The sequence below is a fragment of the Lucilia sericata genome, unplaced genomic scaffold (assembly GCF_015586225.1).
Source record: "Lucilia sericata isolate MDLA Ls3-8-SP2 unplaced genomic scaffold, ASM1558622v1 Contig001124F_arrow, whole genome shotgun sequence".
NCBI lineage: Eukaryota > Metazoa > Arthropoda > Insecta > Diptera > Calliphoridae > Lucilia > Lucilia sericata.
In genome coordinates, this window is record NW_023995095.1 from 93,779 (window position 1) to 111,475 (window position 17,697).

The 17,697-nt window shown below is 30.2% G+C and overlaps 1 protein-coding gene across 1 annotated transcript in view; it reads right to left on the reverse strand.

Moving 5' to 3' along the window:
• Positions 1-1,492: 1,492 nt before the first annotated feature.
• LOC119610133 (estradiol 17-beta-dehydrogenase 11) overlaps positions 1,493-17,697 on the reverse strand; it is a 42,117-nt gene continuing 25,912 nt past the window's right edge. The window contains 8 exon segments of the mRNA XM_037965234.1: positions 1,493-2,842; positions 2,916-3,032; positions 4,784-4,905; positions 5,027-5,152; positions 5,334-5,444; positions 9,522-9,646; positions 9,718-9,799; positions 9,801-9,872. Coding sequence (XP_037821162.1) covers positions 2,593-2,842; positions 2,916-3,032; positions 4,784-4,905; positions 5,027-5,152; positions 5,334-5,444; positions 9,522-9,646; positions 9,718-9,799; positions 9,801-9,872 — 1,005 coding nt within the window. The 3' untranslated portion in view covers positions 1,493-2,592.

The window sequence follows — 17,697 nt, forward strand, 5'->3', positions numbered from 1 at the left end:
TTTGGGAAAACGTCGTTTAAATAATCTTTGGAACTACTAATTTTTCCATTTATATCCAAGAACTGAACCATAGAACGCATATTCGGTTCGAAAACAATATTCATAAGAACAAAACCTGAATCTAAACTGTAACTGAACCAGAACTGAACAGAATTGAACTAGAAAACTGAACTAGAACTGAACTAGAACTGAACCAGAACTGAACTAGAACTGAACTAGAACTGAACTAGAACTGAAAAAGAACTGAACTAGAACTGAACTAGAAAAACTGAACTGAACTAGAACTAAACTAGAACTGAACTAGAGAACTGAACTAGAACTGAACTAGAACTGAACTAGAACTGAACTAGAACGAACTAGAACTGAACTAGAACTGAACTAGAACTGAACTAGAACTGAACTAGAACTGAACTAGAACTGAACTAGAACTGAACTAGAACTGAACTAGAACTGAACTAGAACTGAACTAGAACTGAACTAGAACTGAACTAGAACTGAACTAGAACTGAACTAGAACTGAACTAGAACTGAACTAGAACTGAACTAGAACTGAACTAGAACTGAACTAGAACTGAACTAGAACTGAACTAGAACTGAACTAGAACTGAACTAGAACTGAACTAGAACTGAACTAGAACTGAACTAGAACTGACTAGAACTGACTATAACTGAACTAGAACTGAACTAGAACGTGAACTAGAACTGAACTAGAACTGAACTAGAACTGAACTAGAACTGAACTAGAACTGAACTAGAACTGAACTAGAACTGAACTAGAACTGAACTAGAACTGACTAGGAACTGAACTAGAACTGAACTAGAACTGAACTAGAACTGAACTAGAACTAGAACTGAACTAGAACTGAACTAGAAATGAAAACTAGAACTGAACTAGAACTGAACTAGAACTGAACTAGAAACTGAACTAGAACTGAACTAGAACTGAAAACTAGAACTGAACTAGAACTGAAACAGAACTGAACTAGAACTGAACTAGAACTGAACTAGAACTGAACTAGAACTGAACTAGAACTGAACTAGAAACTGAACTAGAACTGAACTAGAACTGAACTAGAACAAATCTGAACTGAACTAGAACTGAACTAGAACTGAACTAGAACTGAACTAGAACTGAACTAGAACTGAACTAGAACTGAACTAGAACTGAACTAGAACTGAACTAGAACTGAACTAGAACTGAACTAGAACTGAACTAGAACTGAACTAGAACTGAACTAGAACTGAATTGGAACTGAACTAGAACTGAACTAGAACTGAACTAGAACTGAACTAGAACTGAACTAGAACTGAACTAGAACTGAACTAGAACTGAACTAGATCTGAACTAGAACTGAACTAGAACTGAACTAGAACTGAACTAGAACTGTACTAGAACTTAGCTTGAACTGAAATAGAACAGAACGACTACAGAAATAGAACTGATTTGATCGAGGACTTAAGCAAAAAATAGCTTGTTTAATTAAATTTTTTTATATATATTTTTTTAATTTTTATTTTGTATAATATTTTTTTAATAAACATGACATTATATAAAATACATTAGTAAGGTAAATATTTATATCAAGTGGTTTTAAAATGTTTAAATGTTGATATTTGGGGTATAGGATTTGGAATAGGCAATACATAAGGGGAAAATAAGGGTTATAGGAGCTATAGGGGTGGAGGAGTTTGGAAGAGGATTTAGGTTATGGGAATGTGGATATTTGTTAAATGCTGGGATAAGGATTAGGGGAATAGGGGAATATAAGTATGTGGGGTTTAGGATTTTTTTTTATACTTTAGCCCATTTTTATATAATTAATATTATGTGTTAAATTATCAACTTACACCCAAAAAAATATACAAACATAATATTAACACAAGTGTAGTTTTTTTATATATGAAAACCCCTGATTTTTTAACTCATTAAAATTATTTGTATATATTTTATTTGTTATTATTTTTATGTTAATATCACTAACAAAACTTATTTGTAAATTATACAAGGAAATATGTAGAAAAGTGTATAAAAAGGAAATATTTGAAGGTTTAAGGACACGAAAAATGTTTAGGATTTATAAGATAAAATATAGAAATGATCACAGTTTAGATTTTATTCAAAATGTCAGACAATTATAGAGACAAAATAAAAGATGAGGTGAAAGTGATTAATATACATAATTCTACAATAATCACAATTTATGCAAATGGCATTGTTAGTCAATATTTTTTTTTTTTTTAAATTCAAGATGAAAATAAATGTTTTTATTATAATCCTTTGTCTCCTTAGCATACTTCCTTTTTAAAACTCTTAAAACAATTTCTTTATAAATTTTGTCTAACTACAACTAAAATAACTAAAATTAAACTATTTTAAAAAATACAAGAAAAGAAACATTATTTAAAAAATAATTAAAAATATGCCAATTTAATAAATAAAAAGCACGTAAAAATTAGAAATAAAAAAAAAACTTATTTAACTAAACCTCTTAGGTGTGTTCCTAGCCTAATAGACTTAAATGACTAAAAAATGGTAAAAACAAATAAAAGTATTAGAAATCACTAAACTAGGTATTTTATGTACAGTTTAATTTATAAAACACGTTCGCCCAGCGAAGGAGAACGTTGTATAAGTAATGAACCCGCTTTAGTTAAGGGCTCCTTAAACACATTACTGCCGATGTCTGTAATTATGGGAGCGGGTGAAATTAGAACAGGTGACGGTTTAGAGAATGAAGATTTTTTATAAAAGTTGAGAAGAGATTTCTGAGCTAAACCGTGAGGTGAAGCATCGGGTACTAGACGTCTGAGCAGACCAGCAATACAACCCCAAGGGAAGGTCCTTTTTAGAGAGAAGGATAAGAGAAATATTTTTATATAAAGTGTATAATTAGTTGCAATATGTTTGTACTTACCACTTGAAGGAGAGTAATAATTTAATGTAACCGGGAATTATGGCAATTTTTTCATTCTTCTGAATAGCAGTTATGACACGATCAGCTACATCATTGGGATTGAGAGTGGGCACCCAGCTATATAAGAGAATATAAAGAAACAGTTAGTGGATGTAAAAGTTTAAAACACATACATTTACATTTCTTCAATGAAATAATGTTTATAAAGTCTTTTCTCATATGGATTTAATGGACTAAATCCGAACCAGATATAAACAAGAACAGAACTAGAACAAAACTAGAACTAGAACAGAACTAGAACAAAACTAGAGCAAAACTAGAACAGAACTAGAAGAGAACTAGGACAGAACTAAAACAGAACTAGAACAGAATTAGAACAGAACTAGAACAGAACTAGAACAGAACTAGAACAGAACTAGAACATAACTAGAACAGAACTAGAACAGAACTAGAACACAACTAGAACACAACTAGAACAGAACTAGAACAGAACTAGAACAGAACTAGAACAGAACTAGAACAGAACTAGAACAGAACTAGAACAGAACTAGAACAGAACTAGAACAGAACTAGAACAGAACTAGAACAGAACTAGAACAGAACTAGAACAGAACTAGAACAGAACTAGAACAGAACTAGAACAGAACTAGAACAGAACTAGAACAGAACTAGAACAGAACTAGAACAGAACTAGAACAGAACTAGAACAGAACTAGAACAGAACTAGAACAGAACTAGAACAGAACTAGAACAGAACTAGAACAGAACTAGAACAGAACTAGAACAGAACAGAACTAGAACAGAACTAGAACAGAACTAGAACAGAACTAGAACAGAACTAGAACAGAACTAGAACAGAACTAGAACAGAACTAGAACAGAACTAGAACAGAACTAGAACAGAACTAGAACAGAACAGAACTAGAACGGAACTAGAACAGAACTAGAACAGAACTAGAACAGAAATAGAACAGACCTAGAACAGAACTAGAACAGAACTAGAACAGAACTAGAACAGAACTAGAACAGAACTAGAACAGAACTAGAACAGAACTAGAACAGAACTAGAACAGAACTAGAACAGAACTAGAACAGAACTAGAACAGAACTAGAACAGAACTAGAACAGAACTAGAACAGAACTAGAACAGAACTAGAACAGAACTAGAACAGAACTAGAACAGAACTAGAACAGAACTAGAACAGAACTAGAACAGAACTAGAACAGAACTAGAACAGAACTAGAACAGAACTAGAACAGAACTAGAACAGAACTAGAACAGAACTAGAACAGAACTAGAACAGAACTAGAACAGAACTAGAACAGAACTAGAACAGAACTAGAACAGAACTAGAACAGAACTAGAACAGAACTAGAACAGAACTAGAACAGAACTAGAACAGAACTAGAACAGAACTAGAACAGAACTAGAACAGAACTAGAACAGAACTAGAACAGAACTAGAACAGAACTAGAACAGAACTAGAACAGAACTAGAACTAGAACAGAACTAGAACAGAACTAGAACAGAACTAGAACAGAACTAGAACAGAACTAGAACAGAACTAGAACAGAACTAGAACAGAACTAGAACAGAACTAGAACAGAACTAGAACAGAACTAGAACAGAACTAGAACAGAACTAGAACAGAACTAGAACAGAACTAGAACAGAACTAGAACAGAACTAGAACAGAACTAGAACAGAACTAGAACAGAACTAGAACAGAACTAGATCTAAACAGAACTGAACAAGTTACAAGAAAAATATTCAAAAAACAATAAAAATTTTGTATAAAAGATCTTGTTAGAGATCTCCTAAGATTAATTACATATGTGTGTATGCATTTGTTTTCTATATTTTAATTACCGTGCATTAACATCATCAAACATGCCAGTCTGTTGTATAAAGAATGGACATACACAGGTTGTCTGAATATTTGTATGACCAAGGACTTCAAGTTCTAAACGCAATGCTTCATCAAAGCCCACCTTTAAATAGAAATATAAACAGAAAAACAAGTATAAATTAATAAGAAAAACTAAATATAAATTAAAACTTGTAATAAAAATATTGCACAACAAATACAAATGTTTAAAAAAATCCACTTACAGCTGCAAATTTACTAGCACAATAGTCAACCAATTTGGTTATACCAACATGACCAGCTAATGAAGCAATGGTGGCGATATGACCACGTTGATTCTCAATCATTTTGGGTAGAAAAGCTTTGGTAGTCTGAAAACCGTAGGAAAACGAAAAAAATAAATAGAAATAAATACGCAAGGTTAACTAGAATTTGTTAAAATATATATTGCAAAATACTATTAAAAAAGTTCGTTAGAGCATGTACACAAATGTTTAACTAACATTTAAACGGCTAAATGAACAAAATATACGAAAATTTTTAAAAACTTACCCAAAAGTGTGCCATTACATTTACATTAAACGAACGTTCAATTAAATGATCAGGGGTATCAAGCAAATGCAGACCCGACACTACGCCAGCATTATTGATCAGCAAAGAAACCTGTAATGTTAATCAAGCAAAAACAAAAAGAACCAAAAATATTAGCTTCTAATTTTGTAACCAAAAAGTATTAAATATTTATTTAAAAGAATTGCAAAATCTTATAAGAATTTTCATGTTAAAACATTAAACTAACATATCAGTGTTTGTGTTAGTTAATATTTATTAAATAATGTTGAAATTTGACACCTTGATTAATGTTTTAGGGGCATTTTCGGTTAAATTTGGTAATGATACTTTTAGTTTATTTGGGGGGGAAATATTTGCTAAAAGAATTGCTCAATTACAGTCAAAACAAGAATTTGTTGCCAATTTGTCGAATTTGTGTACCAGAAGTTGTTTAGAATGTTGGAAGTTGCAACATTTTCGTTATAACAAATTTTAATGGAAAATTTTATATGTGGTTTAGATTAATTCTACGATAATGGAAAATAGTATTAAAACTTATTCAAATTTGATTTCTTAATCACGTTTACATAATATTTACCAAACATTGTTTAACATTATGTATTAGAAGAGCACCAACTCAAAAGTCAACTTATAAAAGTTATAGGAACAAGTTTCAGTATCGAACTGAACTAGAACTGAACTAGAACTGAACTAGAACTGAACTAGAACTGAACTAGAACTGAACTAGAACTGAACTAGAACTGAACTAGAACTGAACTAGAACTGAACTAGAACTGAACTAGAAGTGAACTAGAACTGAACTAGAACTGAACTAGAAGTGAACTAGAACTGAACTAGAACTGAACTAGAACTGAACTAGAACTGAACTAGAACTGAACTAGAACTGAACTAGAACTGAACTAGAACTGAACTAGAACTGAACTAGAACTGAACTAGAACTGAACTAGAACTGAACTAGAACTGAACTAGAACTGAACTAGAACTGAACTAGAACTGAACTAGAACTGAACTAGAACTGAACTAGATCTGAACTAGAATTGAACTAGAACTGAACTAGAACTAAACTAGAACTGAACTAGAACTGAACTAGAACTGAACTAGAACTGAACTAGAACTGAACTAGAACTGAACTAGAACTGAACTAGAACTGAACTAGAACTGAACTAGAACTGAACTAGAACTGAACTAGAACTGAACTAGAACTAGAACTGAACTAAAACTGAACTTCAGTTCTAGTACTGACATAAAACTGAACTTATCTGAAACTGACATAGAACATAACTGGAAAGCTGCATTAACCAGTTTTTAAATCAAAATTAAGTTAAGAAATTTTTGAAAAAATTTTTTTGAATGAATGAATGAATTCATTTTCTTAAAACCAATAAAACCTGTTAGGATCAAAGTACAAATTGAATTATAATTTAATTTATAGAATTCAATTAATAATTAAAAACGCAAAAAACCATAACCTGTCATATTTAGCAAAATCTATTAAAAAATGCTGACATACATACATATCAGTTGGCATTAGAAACTTGAATGTTTGTTCACAATTTTGATTATCTACTTTATGAACAAATACTCGACATTTATTGCATTATTCAAAAATGTACTAAAATTGAACCCAAGAACTTGTATCTTTCTAAATTATATAAATGGTAATTGCTCATCTTGAAAATCAACTACCATTCCTGTAATATTGGTAAGGTTGGTAAGCAAAATATGCCTCCTGTAGCGTTCACAAAAACTAAATATCATGTTTTCAAAACCAACCCTCAATTGCACTTGAGGCGATGATATCTTTTTAAATATGCCTCCTATATGTCATCAAATCATTCGTGTCAAACAACAATTGAAAAATTTAACACATATGTAATTATTTTACTACAAGTTTAATAAGTATTACTTAAAAAATTTAATAATATACAATTTTAAATATTTCTTTTTTTAATTTTTTTTATTTAATAAATTTTGCAACTAACTATGTTTGTAGTATACTACACTTGTTGCAAGTTTTTTGTTATTGTTGCTACTTAATATTGCTGGTTACTAGTTGTTGTGTTAATGAAATTAACAAGTTAAATTTACAAAATATTATTAAGCAAAAAAAATATTGTGGTCATTGACTAATTTATTTTGAATTATTATACTATTTGTATATTTGTTTGTTGAGTTGAATAAATATTTAAAAATACTTAAAAAATATACTTAAGATTTTTGTTAAATGCTACTAGACATTTAGTTACTGCAAATATTGTTATGTTAAATGCCAATTGAGTAATTCAAATAAAATTTGTTAAATACTGTATGCCCAACTTTAGATTAGATAGTAGTATATACATATTATAGACCAAATTATATTTAAAACCATTGACTGGATTGTAATTAAGTTCTAGTTCAGTTCTAGTTCAGTTCTAGTTCAGTTCTAGTTCAGTTCTAGTTCAGTTCTAGTTCAGTTCTAGTTCAGTTCTAGTTCAGTTCTAGTTCAGTTCTAGTTCAGTTCTAGTTCAGTTCTAGTTCAGTTCTAGTTCAGTTCTAGTTCAGTTCTAGTTCAGTTCTAGTTCAGTTCTAGTTCAGTTCTAGTTCAGTTCTAGTTCAGTTCTAGTTCAGTTCTAGTTCAGTTCTAGTTCAGTTCTAGTTCAGTTCTAGTTCAGTTCTAGTTCAGTTCTAGTTCAGTTCTAGTTCAGTTCTAGTTCAGTTCTAGTTCAATTCTAGTTCAGATCTAGTTCAGTTCTAGTTCAGTTCTAGTTCAGTTCTAGTTCAGTTCTAGTTCAGTTCTAGTTCAGTTCTAGTTCAGATCTAGTTCAGTTCTAGTTCAGTTCTAGTTCAGTTCTAGTTCAGTTCTAGTTCAGTTCTAGTTCAGTTCTAGTTCAGTTCTAGTTCAGTTCTAGTTCAGTTCTAGTTCAGTTCTAGTTCAGTTCTAGTTCAGTTCTAGTTCAGTTCTAGTTCAGTTCTAGTTCAGTTCTAGTTCAGTTCTAGTTCAGTTCTAGTTCAGTTCTAGTTCAGTTCTAGTTCAGTTCTAGTTCAGTTCTAGTTCAGTTCTAGTTCAGTTCTAGTTCAGTTCTAGTTCAGTTCTAGTTCAGTTCTAGTTCAGTTCTAGTTCAGTTCTAGTTCAGTTCTAGTTCAGTTCTAGTTCAGTTCTAGTTCAGTTCTAGTTCAGTTCTAGTTCAGTTCTAGTTCAGTTCTAGTTCAGTTCTAGTTCAGTTCTAGTTCAGTTCTAGTTCAGTTCTAGTTCAGTTCTAGTTCAGTCTAGACTATTGTGAATAAATATTTGGCCATAGTAATTAACATATTGGTTTTATTCTTTTAGTATAGGATAGTGTTTATTCGCTACAGTTTTAATTGGCCTCATTATATATGCTTTTAAAAAATAATGTTGGATTTTAGGGTTAAATTATTTCCAATACCAAGTTTGTTTCTTAAGTCTTTTATTATCAGCTAATGAGGATATTAACAGTTGTTAAATGCAAAAGGATCAAGATTTAAAAATCTGATTAAATTACAAGTTTTGAAGTTTTAATTAATAGTGTTATATATTAACAAACTGATAAATGGTAAACATAAAAAGATTTAATCAGTCAGAAAAAATACAGCAAACGTTATGTTGAAAAATTAATTTAAATTTTAAGTTGTTTTTTTTAGCTAAAACTTGATAACATGATACAGCGTGACTTGAAGAGAACTATTTAAAATAAAGCATGTTCAAACCAAAAAAAGAACAATAAAAGAAAGTTATAGGTCAAGGTTGTTAAGTTATAGAGTTTTGGACTTGTAGATTAAGCCTACCCTAACCATAAATTGCGTGCTTATAAATTTCGTGTGTATATTTATGTTTAATAATAATCTTTTTAATTTATTACTTAAATTTCAAAATAAATTTACATATCACGGAGATTTTGACATTTTTCATGCTGTTATGATTTTCGTGTTTTCTTAAACCACATAATAAACTCACAATTTAATATGTTTATTATTATTATTTTTTATATTTTTCTTTTTAAATTGTCTGAATTATGTTATTTAAGTTTAAAGTACACAAGTAATTAAATGAACAATATATATAAAAAAACAATCATAACAAGTCGAGTGTAACATGTTACAATTTTGAACTCATAAACAAAACCACAAAATTTCCTAAGAAATTATTTAAACAAATGAAATACTTACATCACCAACTTCATGTTTTATAACTTCCGCCGCTTGATAGACTTCTTCTTTCTTGGAAATATCCACCACATAACCTTTACAAAAACCACCACATTCTTCCACCATTTTGACAGTCTCATTAATGCCTGAAATAAAGTCACAATTATGTAGAAAACCCTTTTGTAGTTTAATACAAATGCATTCATTAACTAAGTACCTTGTTTATTTATATCCCATATTACTACTTTGGTACCCATTTTAGCCAAGCGTAGTGATAATAGTCTACCCAAACCACTGCCCTCCACCAGTTATTAAAGCAATATCACTGCTCAACTCCTTTTCAGGATAACCAAAGGCTAAATAGTACAAGTCCTGAAAAGAAAAGATAAATATAAAATATTGTAGTAATTGTAAAGAGAAAACTTAATTTTAATGAATTTCTACAGTCTAGTCTAAGTCTAGTCTATAGTCTAGTCTATAGTCTCTATAGTCTAGTCATAGTGTAGTTATATAGTTAGTCTATAGTCTAGTTTATCTAGTCTATAGTCTAGTCTATAGTCTAGTCTATAGTCTAGTCTATAGTCTAGTCTATAGTCTAGTCTATAGTCTAGTCTATAGTCTAGTCTATAGTCTAGTCATAGTCTAGTCTATAGTCTAGTCTATAGTCTAGTCTATAGTCTAGTCTATAGTCTAGTCTATAGTCTAGTCTATAGTCTAGTCTATAGTCTAGTCTATAGTCTAGTCATAGTCTAGTCTATAGTCTAGTCTATAGTCTAGTCTATAGTCTAGTCTATAGTCTAGTCTATAGTCTAGTCTATAGTCTAGTCTATAGTCTAGTCTATAGTCTAGTCTATAGTCTAGTCTATAGTCTAGTCTATAGTCTATATAGTCTATAGTCTAGTCTATAGTCTAGTCTATAGTCTAGTCTATAGTCTAGTCTATAGTCTAGTCTATAGTCTAGTCTATAGTCTAGTCTATAGTCTAGTCTATAGTCTAGTCTATAGTCTAGTCTATAGTCTAGTCTATAGTCTAGTCTATAGTCTAGTCTATAGTCTAGTCTATAGTCTAGTCTATAGTCTAGTCTATAGTCTAGTCTTATCTAGTCTATAGTCTAGTCTATAGTCTAGTCTATAGTCTAGTCTATAGTCTAGTCTATAGTCTAGTCTATAGTCTAGTCTATAGTCTAGTCTATAGTCTAGTCTATAGACTAGACTATAGTCTAGACTATACTAGTCTAGTCTATATCTAGTCTATAGTCTAGTCTATACTAGTCTATAGACTAGTCTAGCTAGCTATAGACTAGACTAGACTAGCTATAGTCTAGTCTATAGTCTAGTATAGTCTTATAGTCTAGTCTATAGTCTAGTCTATAGTCTAGTCTATAGTCTAGTCTATAGTCTAGTCTATAGTCTAGTCTATAGTCTAGTCTATAGTCTAGTCTATAGTCTAGTCTATAGTCTAGTCTATAGTCTAGTCTATAGTCTAGTCTATAGTCTAGTCTATAGTCTAGTCTATAGTCTAGTCTATAGTCTAGTCTATAGTCTAGTCTATAGTCTAGTCTATAGTCTAGTCTATAGTCTAGTCTATAGTCTAGTCTATAGTCTAGTTATAGTCTAGTCTATAGTCTAGTCTATAGTCTAGTCTATAGGTCTAGTCTATAGTCTAGTCTATAGGTCTTAGTCTATTAGTCTAGTCCTATGTCTAGTTTATAGTCTAGTCTCTAGTCTCGTCTATAGTCTAGTCTATTAGTCTAGCTATAGTCTAGTCTATAGTCTATCTATAGTCTAGTCTATAGTCTAGTCTAAGTAGTCTATAGTCTAGTCTATAGTCTAGTCTATAGTTAGTCTATAGTCTAGTCTATAGTCTAGTCTATAGTCTAGTCTATAGTCTAGTCTATAGTCTAGTCTATAGGCTAGTCTATATTCTAGTCTATAGTCTAGTCTATAGTCTAGTATATAGTCTAGTCTATAGTCTAGTCTATAGTCTAGTCTATAGTCTAGTCTATAGTCTAGTCTATATAGCATTTTCTATTTTAGTTTCTAAGTTTACCTTCCAGTCTTCAGTGCAACCAATCTAAAACGCCCTAGTTCGAAATTGGATTTTGATGTCGAATCAGACTAAAAAACATTAAAATTAATTTTACGATAACTTGTCATTTAAAAGTTAAATGACACATTGACATAATTGTCCTTCACTCTTCACATAGATCTACTTAAAAATTATTTACTACAAACAAATTGTTCGAGACAAACCATGGCAACAAATCCAAAAAAGTTAAAATGAAGTAAATAAATCGTAAAAGAAAGAGAAAAAGACAGGCTTTAACTCTTTTTTATTTAAACTAATTTACATAATTTTGTAAATAAGAGCAAAATATTTTGATACACATAAAAAAAAAAAAACTACAAAAAGAAAAAAATTGACCCTGAAAAATTTTTGTTTATATTTGTTGTCGATTTTACTTTATTACAACCTGTTTGAGTTTTGTTAATATAAAACACCAAGTAAGAAAGTAAAGGTTAAGCATAGATGACCATTTGGTGTCCTATAACTGATAGATATATAAGTTTATTTGAAATGACATTCGACAGATGTAGTCATTTGTTGGGGTCATTGCTTACAAGAATAATTAAAAACGTTAGTTTGTTTTCAAGATTTATATGGATTGACAAACAAATGGAAGTATCATTTAATTTGCATAAAGGTGGATGTAAAACACTTCAATTTAGTCTGATGCAAACACTAGCACGAAATAATTACACCACTTTAGTAGTGTAGAGTATAATGCAGAAAAAAAATAACCATAACAAACCGACAGACTCTCGCTTTAATATATTTTTCTTTTATAAATCAGCGCTGACAGGTGAATCTGAAGATTGTAGCTTTAGATATTTTTTGTTTATTTTTAATTTCCATTCAATAAATGCATAAATTTTAACTGCTTATTTTAATATGTGTTAGCATCATATAGTAACGTGATTGTTGTTTTTAGCAAGCATATTGTAGTTCGAATAAGAATTCATTTAAGCACTTCTGACATATGACAACTGTCCCATAAAAATTATCATTAAAAAGGTGTATGTAGTTAGGGTAATGGAAATTCATGTTAACGATAAAATAATTGCTTTTAAAAGGCTTGAAATAATGCAGAAATTACACTGTTGTTAAATTTTAAAAGACGGACAATTGTTGACGAATAAATTGCATGAACGTTACTAATAATATGGAAGGTGATTTAACAAAGGAAGCTGGTGAAATACTTGGAAATGTCAAAGAGCTAAAAAAATGCTCTAGTCTACAGTCTAATCTATAGTCTAGTCTATAGTCTAGTCTATAGTCTCATCTATAGTCTAATCTATAGTCTAATCTATAGTCTAATCTATAGTCTAATCTATAGTCTAATCTATAGGCTAATCTACGGTCTAATCTATAGTCTAATCTATAGTCTAATCTATAGTCTAGTCTATAGTCTAGTCTATAGTCTAATATATAGTCTAATCTATAGTCTAATCTATAGTCTAATCTATAGTCTAATCTATAGTCTAATCTATAGTCTAATCTATAGTCTAATCTATAGTCTAATCTATAGTCTAGTCTATAGTCTAGTCTATAGTCTAGTCTATAGTCTAATCTATAGTCTAATCTATAGTCTAATCTATAGTCTAATCTATAGTCTAATCTATAGACTAGTCTATAGTCTAGTCTATAGTCTAGTCTATAGTCTAGTCTATAGTGTAGTCTATAGTCTAGTCTATAGTCTAGTCTATAGTCTAGTCTATAATCTAGTCTATAGTCTAGTCTATAGTCTAGTCTATAGTCTAGTTTATAGTCTAGTCTATAGTCTAGTCTATAGTATAATCTATAGTCTAATCTATAGTCTAGTTTATAGTCTAGTCTATAGTCTAATCAATAGTCTAATCAATAGTCTAATCTATAGTCTAATCTATAGTCTAATCCATAGTCTAGTCTATAGTCTAATCCATAGTCTAGTCTATAGTCTAGTCTATAGTCTAGTCTATAGTCTAGTCTATAGTCTAGTCTATAGTCTAGTCTATAGTCTAGTCTATAGTCTAGTCTATAGTCTAGTCTATAGTCTAGCCTAGTCTAGTCTATAGTCTAGTCTATAGTCTAGTCTATAGTCTAGTCTATAGTCTAGTCTATAGTCTAGTCTATAGTCTAGTCTATAGTCTAGTCTATAGTCTAGTCTATAGTCTAGTCTATAGTCTAGTCTATAGTCTAGTCTATAGTCTAGTCTATAGTCTAGTCTATAGTCTAGTCTATAGTCTTGTCTATAGTCTAGTCTATAGTCTAGTCTATAGTCTATTCTATAGTCTAGTCTATAGTCTAGTCTATAGTCTAGTCTATAGTCTAGTCTATAGTCTAGTTTATAGTTTAGTCTATAGTCTAGTCTATAGTCTAGTCTATAGTCTAGTCTATAGTCTAGTCTATAGTCTAGTCTATAGTCTAGTCTATAGTCTAGTCTATAGTCTAGTCTATAGTCTAGTCTATAGTCTAGTCTATAGTCTAGTCTATAGTCTAGTCTATAGTCTAGTCTACAGTCTAGTCTATAGTCTTGTCTATAGTCTAGTCTATAGTCTAGTCTATAGTCTAGTTTATAGTCTAGTCTATAGTCTAATCAATAGTCTAATCAATAGTCTAATCTATAGTCTAATCTATAGTCTAATCCATAGTCTAGTCTATAGTCTAATCCATAGTCTAGTCTATAGTCTAGTCTATAGTCTAGTCTATAGTCTAGTCTTTAGTCTAGTCTATAGTCTTGTCTATAGAGTTGTATATAGTCTAGTCTATAGTCTTGTCTATAGAGTAGTCTATAGTCTAGTCTATAGTCTAGTCTATAGTCTAGTCTATAGTCTAGTCTATAGTCTAGTCTATAGTCTAGTCTATAGTCTAGTCTATAGTCTAGTCTATAGTCTAGTCTATAGTCTAGTCTATAGTCTAGTCTATAGTCTAGTCTATAGTCTAGTCTATAGTCTATGTATATAGTCTAGTCTATAGTCTTGTCTATAGAGTAGTCTATAGTCTAGTCTATAGTCTAGTCTATAGTCTAGTCTATAGTCTAGTCTATAGTCTAGTCTATAGTCTAGTCTATAGTCTAGTCTATAGTCTAGTCTATAGTCTAGTCTATAGTCTAGTCTATAGTCTAGTCTATAGTCTAGTCTATAGTCTAGTCTATAGTCTAGTCTATAGTCATGTCTATAGACTAGTCTATAGTCTAGTCTATAGTCTAATCTATAGTCTAGTCTATAGTCTAGTCTATAGTCTAGTCTATAGTCTAGTCTATAGTCTAGTCTATAGTCTAGTCTATAGTCTAGTCTATAGTCTAGTCTATAGTCTAGTCTATAGTCTAGTCTATAGTCTAGTCTATAGTCTAGTCTATAGTCTAGTCTATAGTCTAGTCTATAGTCTAGTCTATAGTCTAGTCTATAGTCTAGTCTATAGTCTAGTCTATAGTCTAGTCTGTAGTCTAGTCTATAGTCTAGTCTATAGTCTAGTCTATAGTCTAGTCTATAGTATAGTCTAGTCTATAGTATAGTCTATAGTATAGTCTATATTCTAGTCTATAGTCTAGTCTATAGTCTAGTCTATAGTTTAGTCTATAGTCTAGTCTATAGTCTAGTCTATAATCTAGTCTATAGTCTAGTCCATAATATATTCTAAAGTCTAGTCTATAGTCTAATCTATAGTCCAGTCCATAATCTAGTCTTTAGTCTAGTCTATAGTTTAGTTTTACTAACTAAACCCTGCTGCGTAATCTGTGTTACCCAGTACAGTAATCGAAGCACTAAAACAAAAGACTCAAGACACGAACTTGTTATTTAAAACGTATTTTCATTAAAACACAAAACTTCCTTAATTTTCATACAAAATCGTTAATAGTACACGACTCCTCTTTATTTCTTTTCATGTCATCAAAGAAATATTTAAGTATTTTTTACAACAACAAACATAAACTCATAAATTAGATAATTTAATAAAACAAAAGAAGACTACAACAACAAAAATAAATAAACCCACAAGAGAAGAAAAATTCATGCCAACACAAATGATGCAATTTAAATTTTCAAATGCAAGTCTAAAATAAAAACAAATAAAATACAACAAAAATAACGATAGATAGATTAAAAAAACAAGACAGCTAATGTTACCACTTCCACAAGAAGTTAAAAATGAATGTTGCATGTAGACATATGATTTGGATGTTGCCTTATAAGTGTGTGTACTAATGTGTGTGTGTGTCATATCAATAACCATTACTGCACTATCATGAGGCTTTTGAAAAAGCACTTGAACACTAAGCAACCAACCAAAATGTCTAGTTGTAGTTAAACCACTTTACTGACCTTCTTCTAACAAAAAAATTAAAAAACAAACTGCATCGTGCAACGAATGTTATGCACGATTTTTTTATGTTTAAAAATCGAAAAATTTATTAGATACAAGTTGAATTAAACTACTCTCATGTTCATAAATATATAGATAGTGAGATACAAATGTAAGCTTGAGTTTCAATTACAAAAAAAAGCTTATTTGTTTTTGAAAAAACACACATTTTTTATTTCTCTGCTTTTGTAAAAACAAATAAAAAGCCGGTAGGAGGAGAGTGGCTTATTAAAATTATATATTTTAGTTGAGCTAACTAATTTATATTTAAAGCTATTTGTTTATTTTGAGTGAAAAAAGCTTTTTAATTTTTTGTTTTAAATCTTATGAAAATTGTTTTTTATGAAAATCATTTAGGTAGTTTCTTCTTAGTTGGTTATGGTTATAATACAGATTTTTATCTGTATAGTATTTTTTGTTTAGGTTGATTTTTGAAAGTGAAATGATCTGTTAAAGAATTTAAGACCAACTAGGGGGCTATAAAGACCTGCTATTAGACATTATAAAGAAATTTAATTGTATTAAAAGCTGCGATTGTAAATTTCTACTTCAAAATGAGTAATGATTGGACCTTATAGAGACTTATGCTTTCGCCCGACATAGATCGTATGAACTGACTTTACAAAGATCTATAATTGAACCTTATAGAGTTTTACGATTATACAATTGAAAAATATCTACCATTAAACCTTATAAAGTTCTACGATTGGACTTTATAATGACATACGATTTCACCTTATAAATTTCTTCAATTGATCTTTCTACAGCTCTGCGATTAGATCTTATAATGACTTGCGATCGGGCTTTGTAAAAATATAAGATCCACATCAGAAGGTTCTACAATTTTATCATGTCGGAATATATGATTTATGATAAACTTTTTTTTAAATGTTCCTTGATAAAAACTTATAAAGACCTATGAGTGGACTTTATAAAGATCTGTGATAAAATTGTTTAAAGTTCTAAGATTGTAACTTTTAAAAATCGAAGATTAAAGATCTCTTATATGACTTTATCAAGATCTACTATCTGACTTTACAGAAACCTACTATTGGACTTTGTTAACATCTACATTTGGACAATTTGACTATATAATCCTATGATAGAACTTTATAAACATCTACGAAGGAATCTTATAAGGATCTGCGATTGGACTTTATAAAGGTATAAAATTTAAGTGAAATTTTTATATCAAAAGGACCTACAATTGATGTTAAGATATTTGGTTTAAAATGACTCATGATCGGAGCTTATAAAGAGCTTTGATTTGATCTTATAAACACCTAGAATTGGAACATATAATGATGTATTTTATAACTCTACTTGATCTTATAAAGATCTACATTTGAATCTTTTAAAGTTTTATATTTGGACCTTATAGAGAATTAAGATTGGACGCGTTAAATATAATTTATAGCGACCTGCGATTAAATATTATAAAGACAATGATTTAAGCTAAATTTTTACTTCAAAAAGATCCACGATTGAAACCTATAAAGGTCTATGAGTGGACCTTATGAACACCTACTATATACTGTGTAAAACTCCACAATTAAACCTCATAAAAACCTACGTCAGGTCATTATAAAGACCTATCATTAAGCCAAATCACATGCGATTAAATCCTAATCCTAAGTCTAATGATTGAATACAACTTTTTGATTCAAGATGATTCATGATTGAATCTTATAAAGATCAATGATTGGACCTAATAAATACATACTATTGATATAAACGATCGGTGCAACGACCATATCAATATCAACTATTAAACTTCATAATTTAGACCAAATTT